Raw genomic sequence first — 12,812 nt, forward strand, 5'->3', positions numbered from 1 at the left:
GTAGAGGTTATGGGTCAGAGCTAGGGCAGTTTCCAATCATCTAAGGGACTCTTCCCACCAGTTGAGAGGAGTTTTTGGCCCCTGGAGGTTCTTGCCGGAACTGTCATGGCCGCCTTCCCCCAGGGGCAGGGGTAGGTAGGCTGAAACCACAGTGTAAATATATTATAATGAAGCTACCAGTTACCCTGGGGCTGAGGTTGAAAAGCAGAGCATCTGAGCTGCACCGTGGTGTTTGGCATGTCAGCCCCCGGGGGGGCTGGAAGCCTGTGAGGTCAGGATGTTAAAAACCGGAGTCAGAACGCTGTGCCCTCAAGCCTTCTAATATGTCACCTACTTATCACCAGCTTTGCCTCCAGCTCACGTCTAACTAACTGCCAACTCCATCATTTACTGCTCCCAAGTCTGAGGTCAGCCAGGGGTTCCTAGGTCCCTGCCGATCTTGGCCAGACTAGCTCAGGTATCTGGAGATCATGCGCGACAGGGACAGCTCAGCTCTGCTCGGGGACTCCTCCTCTACGAGGCTCGTCTGGGCATGTTCTTGGCCTGGCACCTGCAGAAATATGAGTGGGCAGGCCCTGTTCAGGCATCTTCATGAGCCCTATTTGCTAACATCCCATTGACCAAAGCGAATCTCAGAGTCCAAGAGAAGGACCAAGAGGAGGAAGCCACCGCAAACTTAGATGGCAAGGGCACGGATAGATGGGGAGAACCGGCAGCTTTTTTGTGGTCTACCCCTCATAACCCTCAGGTAAGATCTGGCTCAAACTCTTTACCTGGGATTTGGTCCAGGGGCTCCCTTTTCACATGCCCAGGCCCCATTAATCCGTGGGGGTGTTTCTGTCACTCCCCTGTGGTCTGGCCCACTGCCAACCATAGCAGACAGTAAGGGTTCTGATGAATTTTTACCATAGCTTGAGGGCAACAGAACTAGAAATTTTTTTTTTTTTTACATACAACATAAACGCTTTATTAACAATCGCAGATCATCCCTGTGAGCCAAGTGGTCGACCCAGACATCCAGGACCCAGCCACAAGTTCAGCGCAACCTCCGAGCTTCTCGCTCTGACTCCAATAGGGTGAGCATGTCCCCCTCGCGCACGGGGCCTTTCACGTTGCGGATGATGGAGCGGCTCGTGTCGTCCATGAACTCCACGCGCACCTGCGTGCACTGTCCTTGCGAGCCGGTCCTGCCCAGAACCTTGGTGACCCTGGCCAACTTGATGGGCTGCACACAGCTCGTGTCCATGATGGCGGCGCGGCGGCGGTCTGGCGGAGAGGGCCAGAACTAGAAAATTTAATCTGTTTTCTGAAGGAGGGGAAATTGCAGGGGGAGACAAACCATGAGAGACCATGGACTCTGAGAAACAAACTGAGGGTTCTAGAGGGGAGGGGGGTGGGGGGATGGGTTAGCCTGGTGATGGGTATTGAGGAGGGCACATTCTGCATGGAGCACTGTGTGTTATGCACAAACAATGAATCATGGAACACTACATCAAAAGCTAATGATGTAATGTGTGGTGATTAACACAACATAATAAAATAAATTAAAAAATAAATAAATTCACAGGACAAAAAAGAACATTTAATCTACTATTTTGAAAGGTAAAAAAAAAGGTCAAGTACATTGAAAAATCTAATATAATTTTTTTTTTTAAAGATTTTATTTATTTATTCATGAGAGACAGAGAGAGGCAGAGGGAGAAGCAGGCTCCCAAGGAGCAGAGAGCCCGATGCGGGACTCGATCCCAGGACCCTGGGATCATGACTGAGCTGAAGGCAGACGCTTAACCATCTGAGCCACCCAGGCGCCCGAAAAATCTAATATAATTAACACTATTAATTCCCCCATTTGCCTTTATTAAGAACATATATTAAGGTTTTCTACTTGTTATACTAACACAGTCCTGAAGTCAAGGGAGATGGTGTCTTGGTCAAGAGCCCAAAGCAAGTTATTGGTTAGGAAGAGGGCTGGTAGATATGTAGAGATTCTAGACCAGACAAGAGGCCCCTGCTCTCTCCTCCTTCCCCACACCCCTCTGGTCTAGCTTCCCTTTTAGACCCAGCTCACATCTGGGTAAAAGGATATATGAGCTGAACTATCACTCAAAACTAATCAGATGGGTATATTTTTGGGGGAGACAATTTTGTGACATGCTTCTAATGTTCCAGTATTCTAAAGAAAAAGAGCTTGGTAAATATTCTCATTTAATCTAGTCATTTAGTCCTAAAGAACACGGAGAAATGAGAGTATGTCTGGAGAAATCCTCACCAGTTTTAACTCCTGCTAAGACAGAATTAGAAAACAATTTTCTAGTTTCCCTCACTCGCCAAAAAAAAAAAATTTTTAAGGGAGGAAAAAAAGTACTTGAGAATATGCAAACAGATTGTTTCGATCTCTCTCTCTCTGTGTTTGCTTGTAGAATGATAAAATGCCATTAGTAATAAAAACAATAACTTGCAAGTTAGAAGAGCTGCCAGCATCAACATCGTAGAAATGTCTCTTGTAATGGAAGAATAAGCAAAATTTTCATTTTGTACTTTAATTACAGATATTATTGTTCACGATGACTTGCTAGCAGCTATTGCCCCAAAGAAGATTCAAAGCTGAAAGCTGGTTTTATGAACTAGAGTGCTTTGTGGGGCCTGTCATAGGTCATCTAGGCTAAGAGGGCACGCGTGGGACCCCTGGACCAGACAAAGGCCTCCAGTGTTTAAAATGTGCTGGCGCATTCCAGGGCAGAAAGCATATGTAATGGGAAAAACAAACAAAAACCCTATACAAATGAAATGTGTCTGAACTTGGAATCAGGAATCATGGTTAAACTCTTGAGCCCACCCCTCATGAGCACTGTGTACTTGTGCACATCCTGTTTGAGCCCATGTCCTCACTGATTGAATGGAAATGAAAACAGTAGCAATAATAACTTCAGACTGCGTGATGGGCAGAGCTGATGCACCTGAAGACGTGTTGGGAACCCTAGCGCTCGCAAAAACGTCAGGTAGGCAAGACAGCTGTGTGGGCGGAGCATGGGGGTAGTGGTTCATCACCCTCTTAAGTAAGAAAGCTTAAAATAGTCTTCTGTTCCCTTGTCCCATCCCTGCTCCTGAAACCCCTTGGATGTGCTCCCACGTGGTTATGCAGCAGGCCCTCTGGATCCGTGTGTCCCACATTCATGTTGACCATGAGTCTTGACTTTGTACCCTTGCAGGACCCTTAAGATTCACTCTGCCTGCATTTAATTCACTTCTCTTTCAAGCCCTATTCCTATTTCTAAACTTGAAAGAGTAGTACATCTTTCCAGCTTCCCCACGAGGCATGCATTTAGTCCAAGGAGTCTAGGGGTGGCTTGGCCTTACCTTTGGCTGGAAGTGGGGGAAAACAGCTAACCACCGTGCCAAAGTAGAAACTGATTTCCAAACAATGGAGGTGGCTGTGATGAAGGTACAGTTATTATTTCTATTTTGCAAATTCGAAAATTGGGGCTCGGAGAAGTAATTAAATTGTTCAAGTTCTCCCAGCTGGTAGGTGACAGAGTGGAAGACAAATTCATTTGTGAAACAGGGATAACCTTGACCTCTTAAAGTGTACTAGCCAGAATATTTTGGTTGTAAGACCAAAACCAGACTCAAACTAGCTTCCACAAAACCTATCTTGCACATAGAACTGTAAGTCATAAAAGTAGATGTGGATCTTGGGCTGGGGGTATTGGCTCAAGAAATACCAGCATCTCTCTCTCTCTCTTCCATGTCTCCATCAGAAACCTTCTACCATGCAAAGAAGATGGCTCTTGGCAGTTCCGGATTCACGTCCTCACAACTAATTAACTACAGGGCCAACTTTTTCTGGAGCTCCAACAGAAAAGTTCCAGGGAATATTCTGATTGGCCCACCTTGGATTCCATACCTTTCTCTGAACAAAGTACAGGGCATTTCAACTGGCAAGGTCCCAGTCAGGGGTGGACAAACTACCAACCTAGGCCAAATCCAGCCCAATGTGGGTCCCGTCTGGTCATGTTCACTTATTTATATTAACTGTGGCTGTTTCCATGCTGGTGTTGTGGTAGGCATGTTGAGTGTTGAGTGTTGAGTAGGCATGACAGAGTTGGTATGTCTTACAAAGCCAAGAATATGTTCTGTTTCTTTACAGAAGAAGTTTATCGAGCTCTGGTCGAGATGGTCCAGCCACCCCTGTTGCAAAGTTTGACCTTCCTAAATGACCCTGAATGTTTTAGGACAGAGAATTCAATTACCAGAAAAAGGAAGATGAATACCTGGCAGTGAGACAGAGCAGGTGTCCTCTACATGAGTTTTGTGATGGGTAAAGTCACACATGGTGAAATTTCTAGAACATAACACTTGATTCAGGTCATTTTTTCCTCAGACCCCTCTCACTCACACTTAATCTTTTAGCACATAAATGTTGTTAGGGAGGACCAGGCAGGCATTATAAATGGGAGCTAAAAATTATCCACAAGAAATGAAAAGCAAGAAAGCAATTTTTTTTCACAAACATGGAATCCCGATAAATAGTTCACAAAATACCCTTGCCTCCTTAATGGCAACAGTTTCCAGTCAATTAAAGGTATCTGAGGAAAACTGGAAGGGGAAAAATGTAAAGCGAATAACCACAAAAAATGAAATCCCCGGGCCTCTCCTTTCCCCAGCCTGGGGGCCGTGAAGTTCTAGCTGGGCCTATTTGTCCACAGCAGAGTTAGAGTCCTAGCCCTCAAATGTTGGCTAACACAGGACCCCCCGGTGACTTTTGCTCCCAGACTGGAGTCTCTATGGCTCCCACCGTTCTCAAAGTGGAGGAGGGAAACACGGTCCAGGGTCAGTCCTCAGCACAGTGCGAAGTGAGTCTCCCAGACATGGAGACAACATTTTACTCCCCTGGGTGTCCGAGTGCAGACTGTAGAAGAACCGAGTAGGAACATTGCGCATATGCTGGGGGAGGAGGAGGATGGGCTGCGTGGGAATCCTGGCTGAGCACACGCTCTCTGTGTCTTTATAAATCTGTGCCATTCTGAGTCAGCACTGATTACCACAGGCGCAATTACAGCACCTGCAGGCAGGCGTTAATACTGCTAATGATATCGCTTTGCGGAGTGATTATCTGAGAACCGACCTCAGTGGCTGCACCAGGATTGCAGCCTCGTGTGACCCCGCGTGAAGCCGGTGGTGGGGAAGGCAGGCGGCACGTGTTCCGTCAAGACGGGCTGTCAGAGAGGGCAGCCTGCCATTAGTTCAGACGTGCTGTCATCGGGGGGCTGGTGCACCCCCGCTCACGTGCTCTAGGGTGGGTGATGACCTTTAACAGATGTAGATTCTCAATATAACAACCCTTGGGTGCAGAGCAGATAAATGCACCAAGCTCCGCAGCTGGCCCCTTCATCTTTCCATCTCTGCTTGGATCAACACCTCCTGGGCTTACAAAGGTCACCGTGGAGATCACTCAAGGACTGGCCCAGCCAGTCCCATCTGTGATCTCATGCTTGGGGATCCCTGGGTCAACTCAACCCAAACCATTCCCTTTTGCCAGTCCCTTGACCATTGTTTTGATAGTTTCCTTTTCACTGTTTTTGGGGAGAGAAGAAAACAAAAGTCCTGACACCTCCCCACCACCACCACCATCAAAATGAGATTATATCCATTAACTGTTCCTGACAAAAAAAATGGCATCTCCACCAAATGTTTTGCCTTAACAGGACACAGAGTGGTCTTGCAGACACAGAGGATCACTCCTAATCTCTGAAGTTCGGGTAACCTACCCGAGAGGTGTCTGCTTGCCTGACCAGGCTGTTCGATATATTCCAATGACCCTCTCACTCCCCATTCCCCAGCCTGCCTGCCAGCTAGCCAAAGAGCTTGCTTCTGTGGAAGCCTGACCTTTGATTAATTGCATGCTCAGGTTCACAGAAATGTTAAGTCGCTCCCTATTGGCCATGACTTTTATCTCTAGGAGATTTACAACCCCTTACAAGATCATATTGTAATACTCAGAATATGCAAAAGTTATAACCAGGTGCTTCCTAATACCGGTCGTCTGTTCCCAGCCAGACTGGCCTGGAGCCTTCCTGGCTCTTGTCTGTGCTGTTCTCATTCCCCACTCCCCCTTCCATGCATCAGAACTCTCTTGATCTTCAAGCACAGCACAGAGCCCACCTCGTCCAGGGGGCAGTCCTAGACTATCCTGGTGGCAGTGGTCACTCCCCCTCAGGAAATGAGACAACTGGCCTATCAGAAAAAGAACATTAGACTGAGAGCCAGAAAGGCTGGACCCAAATCCCAGCTTTGCTAGGAAGTCACTCAGTTTTCCAGAATTTCTGTAACAAAGTATCACAAACTAAGGGTGTGTAAATAGCAGAAATGTGTTGTCTGATGGTTCTAGAAGCTAAAAGTGTGAAATCAAGATGTCAGCAGGGCTGGTTCCTTCTGAGGGCTGTGAGGGAGAATCCATTCTATGCCTCTCCCCAAGCTTCTGGGTGTTTGCTATCAACATCTGGTGTCTCTTGGCTAGGAGAAGCATCACCCCAATTCTTGCCTTCATCGTCACATGGTGTTTCCCGGGTGTGCATGTCTCTTTGTGTCCAAATTTTTCCTTTTTATAAGCATACCCGCCATGTTGGATTAGGGGCCCACCCTACTCCAGTGTGACCTCACGTTAACTAATTCCACCTACAATGACCCTGTTTCCAAATAAGATCACATTCTGAGATACTGGGGGTTAGGACTTCAACGTAGGAATTTTGGGAGGACACAATTCAACCCATAACAGGGGTCTTGGCCAAATCCTTCTCAGTACCCTCACCTGTAAAACGGAGATAGGACAGAAACAACTGCTCACAGAGTTTCCGGAAGGATCAGTGCATGTGACTACCCAGCATTGTGGATGCATATGTTGGATTTCCTCTGTTATCGTTTCTATTTTCTGCTGTCTTATTATGCGTCTTACAACTGTATGTGAGTGGAAGCAGAGAGGAGGGGAAAGAGGAGGGCAGACAAGACACAAACATAACTGAAGCCTCCTCCCTAGGGAAATGGGGACACCAAGATGGCTTCCTTCAATCGGGCACCTCTCAAGGCAAGGACACAAGCTGTAGGCAAAGAACTTAGAGTCTAGCAGAGGAGCCCAGTGTCCAAGGACCCAGCAGAGAGATACAGCCCTTGCTTGGCAAGTAAGAAGAGCAGACATCCCCCCAGATGAGGAGAGATCAGCTTTGGTAAATCCCTGCCCAGAATTTTGCAATAAAAAAAACTGAAAGAAGTTATTTTAATCTCAGCACACATGTATAATTTTATCACTAAAACACTTATTTTTGTTCTGAATTACACACGGTTTAGGGAATGAGGGCTCTCTCATAAGCTTTTCGGGGCTTAGTGCCACCAAAGACCTTACAAGGGCTCTTAGAGTGCTTGGCACAAAAATATGTAATTACATTAAAAGAACAAATGATCCTGAAGAAGAAGAGAGGGAAGAGTGGTTTCTAAAAACAAAATAAATAAATAAATAAATGTGGAGGGACAGGGAGCTCTGATGAATTCATGCCTAGAAAAGATCTTACAAAAGGCAGTAGGAAATCAGTTTTTATGAAGACACAAAAGCGTGTAAAAACAAACTAAAGCCCCCAATAAGATGAGTTTGGAAAATCCCATTCTAGGTGTTTTTCTGAGTTCCTATGAAGGGAAGAGGTGGAGTTCAGATCAAAGAAGAGGGAGCTAAGGGGCAATGAGTGGATGAAGTTGCCAGCAATGGGCAGAGGGTAGAAACTTCCCATCTCCTAGCATACCTTTATCCTTTTAGCCAAGGAAAATGGTCTGCAGATCCAAAGAATCAGGATAACTATCATTAAGAGAAAAATGAAGCCTAAAAGGGAGATGATAAGAACACCCAGATGCTCCTACTGGCTGGTTCCCAACTTGTGCTTTCTCTTGCTCACTATGTTCCATCTCTTCCTCCCCATCCCATTCTTACATCTCAGAAGAATATTCTGGACTGCTTTCTGCCCTTCCTTATCTCCCATGGATTCCTTGGCCCATTGTAAGTGGTCTTCTATGCCCACTACTCTTCTGTAAGAGACAGTCTAAGGTCAATAATAACTACGTATCTGATAGACCCAAGAGGTACATTTTAACCTTTGTCCCACTGGGCCCTCTGTTGCATCCATCCAACTATGTTCATCACTACCTGTTCCTGATCTATTGTTTTGACTTACAAGATACCAAGCTCTCTTGGTTCTCCTCTTATCTTTCAATATTCTTCACTTGCCCTTTAAAGATTTGTGTTTGTAGGGTCCATTCTTTGCCCACTGGCTTTCCTGGTGATCTCATCCACTGTCATGGACATGTGGTTGGTCTCCTGCCTCCATTCCATTTTAGATTATTAGTCCACATCCATTGTGGCAAGTCAGTCCCCTTTACAGGGATCAAAGTGCCCCAACCTTACTTCCATAAGAAGAGGTATTTTATGAAAAGAAAGAAAACTAACTTCTTGGGGGAAAAACGTCTCACTTCTAGGAACCTATCCTAAGGGGAGAAAACATGACAGATGTCTTCGAGAAAAGATGTTTACTATCAGATTATTTATAACAGGGCAAACCTTGATTTTAGCCATGTGAGACCCAGGTCAAACTTCTGAATCTATACAACTGTAAGACAGTAAATTCGTATTGTCTAAACCACTTAGTTTATGTAATTTATTAGGAAATAAATAGTAAATAAATACAACGTCCTTTCTCTTGCAGCTTCCATTTTTTTTTAAAGATTTTATTTATTTATTTGAGAGCAAAAGCGAGAGAGATCAGAGAGGGAGAGGGAGAAGCAGACTCCCCGCTGAGCAGGGAGCCCAATGTGGGACTTGATCCCAGGACCCTGAGGTCATGACCTGAGCCGAAGGCAGAGGCTTAACCGACTGAGCCACCCACGCGCCCTTATAACTTCCATTTTACTGAAATGTTACCTTGGCTGCCAATTAAGGCTTTTCCCTTTATGGGAAGGTTTGTTGGATAAAAGTGCTCTTAGCAGATAGGCATCTCAGGCATCCAGGTACCAAGGCCTGGTGTGTGATTTCTCTCCCCGAATCTCTTGGCAAGCTCTGTGCCCCCCTCACCCGTTTGCTCCCTTGCTGAGGCAGATCCTGGGCGGCAGACCCTGAGAGTGAGTTTGAGCACCCTCCTTTAATTCATCCTGCCTCTACACAGCACCCATCCCCTGCCTGTTTGGGCAGCACCAGGTTAGAGCACAACTGGACATCAGTTAACCAGCTGTGGGCTTGGCAGCCAGGAGTAGGGGAGGGGGCGATGTCTGTCCTTCAAACCTTCCTTGTCTCCCTAGGGATTCTGGTCCACTTAAAAGAGGTCTTCACTAAACCAGAACCCCAAGTCTGGCTCCCACTTTCTGCCACCATCTCACCCCTCCAAACCCCAGAGCTCCATAGAGTGGATGGCTAGGACAGCAGTGGGGCCATCGCCAGACTCTGCTGACACCACAGTGAGCACGGCCCCCATCCCATGAACCCCACGGGCAATGCTTGGTTATGTTCAGCAGAAACAGTAATGTCTTTCCTGGTCAGAATGAGAACAGATCGCCCCCCTGCTGATGGGAGAGGCTGGGTTTCCCGCTGGAACTACTGCCTTTGGTAGCAGCTTCTAGACCCAGAAAAACTCGGGGTTGGAGGCGACGCATGTTCACGGGGAGGCACGAGGATAGGAAGACTCTGCCTCTGTCTCTGATCCTGGGGGTTTCTACCTTGGGGCAGAGAAGCCCACCTCAGAGAACACGCAGGTACTGAGGCCTCCCCTGTGGGCCTCCACCTACGGATGCTTCTGGGCCAAACGTGAAAAGTGGGCTTTGTTCTATTTTGTTCTGTTTCACTCAGCTGGGTAAGGCTGGCCCCTCCACACCCACAGGAGCTAACGTTTGGAAGAGAGAGTGGCTTTTCCCTCCGTTCTTCCACAGCTGCCTGGGACACGGAGCTTACCCGGGGTGAGTCAGTCAGGAGAACAAGCAAAAGAGGCCCACACGGATTTTACACCAAATCTCATTTAAAGACCCATGTTTACCTGAGACGCTTCTACTTTTCCTCTTTGAGAAGCAGCCTTTGCTGACCGGCTGGCTGTAGGAACAACAGGCCAGATTCAAGGGCTCCGTCTGTCCTGCCACCCGCACATGGGAGCCCCAACATGTTACTGCTGCCCCTTCCTGACGGCCATCCCCCGACTTCCTCGATGTGGCCCCAACCATGACACATGATTTTCCATTGCGCACGACCTCTTTTCTGAAAGGACACCCATGAAGTTAGCCTCCCTGGGGTTTCTCACTGTGTCATTCAAAGTTTCCAGTCACTTTCTGATCTGGTGGGAGACGCATAACTACATGCTTTATGCATACATTTCAGATACACGGTGTGGGCGTCTGGTCTCTGTTTAGACAAATGTGGGCCCCGACGTAGCCTGTCGAGAGGCGGAGAAGAGAAGTGTGCGGAGAGCCGAGCTCCTTGGCAGGCTGAAGACAGAGGACAGGCAGGAGAGGAGGCAGGACGTGGGCTCCTGGGCACGAAGCCACCTTTCAGATGCTTTTCTACATTTGCATCTTAAACAATGGGCATGAAGTGTTGACCACACGATCCTCACACACCGGATGACCAATAGCAGAATACACCTGCCTCCAGCTGGTACCTTGAAGCTGAACAAGAGTAAATCTGCGGTAAATTCTGAGCTTGGCCACAGGACGCAGGCATAGCCTGACCAGCAAAGGAGAGGGGGTTACAATTGACACCTTGTGAAATCCACACGGACTCATGAGGGGTTCTTCCTTCCACGCTCTAGATGAGCAAACAGAGGGCTGAGCTGTCGAGAGACCTTCCCCATCGCCCAGGCAGAAAGAGGAAGAGCCAGGACTCAAACCCAGACCGGACTCAAGGGCTTTTTCTCATTTCCATTGGCCACAGACATCCCCAGACATTACTAACTGTTCCATGGGGGGGCAGAGTCACCCCTGGTTGAGAACCACCGCACTAGATGAAGAAAAGCACTAACTGATCAGATGCTTTCTTGATGCGATCTAGGATTTGGGCCCCTGTGAGGTAGGTATTAGGGTGCAAGGAGGAGACGAGGAACAGAGAGGTTAGGGAACTGGTTCAACAGATGAGTTCTGAGGCAGGTCGGTCTGTTTCCCATGCTCACGGGAGCCAGAAATAGCCATTGAAAAAAGACCTGAACAGCCACCTGTGGGGGTTCTACAATTGTTCATGTAATCACCATTCTTATTTTATATCTTTCCTAGTTCAACGAAAGGTTGGGGTCTGAACGAATATTTTCAGCGCTGATTTATATTTTTCTCCCCAGGACTATTAACTGCAGTATTCAAATTTCACTGTACGTTTTCAAAAGTGCCATTTCAGAGACATGTTAAAATATTGGATATATTTTCCCCCGGAATGCCTGGTGGGCTCCCTCTGGTGTCAGCTAAGATTATATTTGACTTGAGAGGAGCTCATGTGTGACCACATTTCACACTAATGAGGAATACGTCCTTCCTCAAGGGGCCGTTTCAGAAATCCAACCGGTTCTTATTGACGGCATTATAAAATCATTTTATTCAGATTTTACGAATATTCTGGGAAGGGTCTACCATAACTTAAGTTTTATAAGGTTAGAAAACAACAAATCTGAATGTCTTGTTTAATTTTTGAAAGGAACCAAAGGGACATTTCACAAGATGGGACAAACTGACAAGATAAACATGCAACTGTCAATACTTCCGTCTGTGTCTATCTGTATATAGGAGCGAATGAAAATGTCCAGTCTCACTCTGATAAAAAGAAATGCAAATTAAAATAAAAATAATGTGGTAGGGCTTTAACTTATCAACGAAGCAAATCTTTCTTTAAACAACACCAAATTCTGCGAGCGCAAAATAAAACAGATCTATTCTCATGCTTTCCTGGCAGCTTTTTCATGCAGCCATCTGGAAGAATTATTGAACAATATGCAGAAAAAGCCATAATAATCTTGCATACTCTTTGACCCATTCATCCTATATACCTAGGAATGGTTTAAGCAAATACTTCAGGAGGAGGAAGAAACTACTTGCATGGGGATGTTCATTATCGCGCTGACTGTAATAATAAAATGTTCGGAGCCAACAATGGGAGAACGGTATATTTAAGTGAATTATGGCAAATTATCCATTCTGGCATAGTGGTAGTTAAAGTGGGCTTTAGAGTCAGAATGTCTGGGTTGAAATGTCGGCTCCAGTGCTGGTTCTGTGATCTTAAACAGATTGAATCTCTTCATCTGTGCAAGGGGTATAATAATAGTACCTACCTACGTGATTATTTTGAAAATTAAACAATACCAAGTACATAAAGCACTGAGTGGTGATGCATAGTAAATGCTCAATAAATGTCTTTTGATGGACTCTTATGTACCTAGTGAAAATAAGAATTGGGAAAAAACCTAATAATATGACGTTTTTAAAAAAATAATAATATTGAAATAGAAAATATTTTGTATTCATAAAGGCTAGTAGAAAACACACAAAAATTAGAATAAATTTGTCAAAATGTTGAAGTCATGGATGCCCTTTCCCCCTCAATTTTCTATGTTGCTATTATTTTTGTCATTAAAATACTAAGTAGTGGGCACCTGGGTAGCTCATTCGGTTGAGCATCCAACTCTTGATTTTTGGCTCAGGTCATGATCTCAGGGTCCTGGGATCGAGCCCCAAGTTGGGCTCCGAGCTAGCAGAGAGTCTGCTTGCGAATTCTCTCCCTCTCCCTCTGCCACTCCCCCCACTCACATGCTCTCTTTCTC

The 12,812-nt window shown here is 46.1% G+C and overlaps 1 protein-coding gene across 1 annotated transcript; it reads right to left on the reverse strand.

Moving 5' to 3' along the window:
* Nucleotides 1-934: 934 nt before the first annotated feature.
* On the reverse strand, nt 935-1,271 carry LOC110586724 (40S ribosomal protein S28-like). Its single transcript, XM_044917453.1, has one exon. The coding sequence runs from the start codon at nt 1,244-1,246 to the stop codon at nt 1,037-1,039; it is 210 nt and encodes a 69-aa protein (XP_044773388.1). The 5' UTR covers nt 1,247-1,271; the 3' UTR covers nt 935-1,036.
* Between the last annotated feature and the right edge of the window lie 11,541 nt (nt 1,272-12,812).

This window comes from Neomonachus schauinslandi, chromosome 8 (assembly GCF_002201575.2).
Source record: "Neomonachus schauinslandi chromosome 8, ASM220157v2, whole genome shotgun sequence".
Taxonomy (NCBI): domain Eukaryota; kingdom Metazoa; phylum Chordata; class Mammalia; order Carnivora; family Phocidae; genus Neomonachus; species Neomonachus schauinslandi.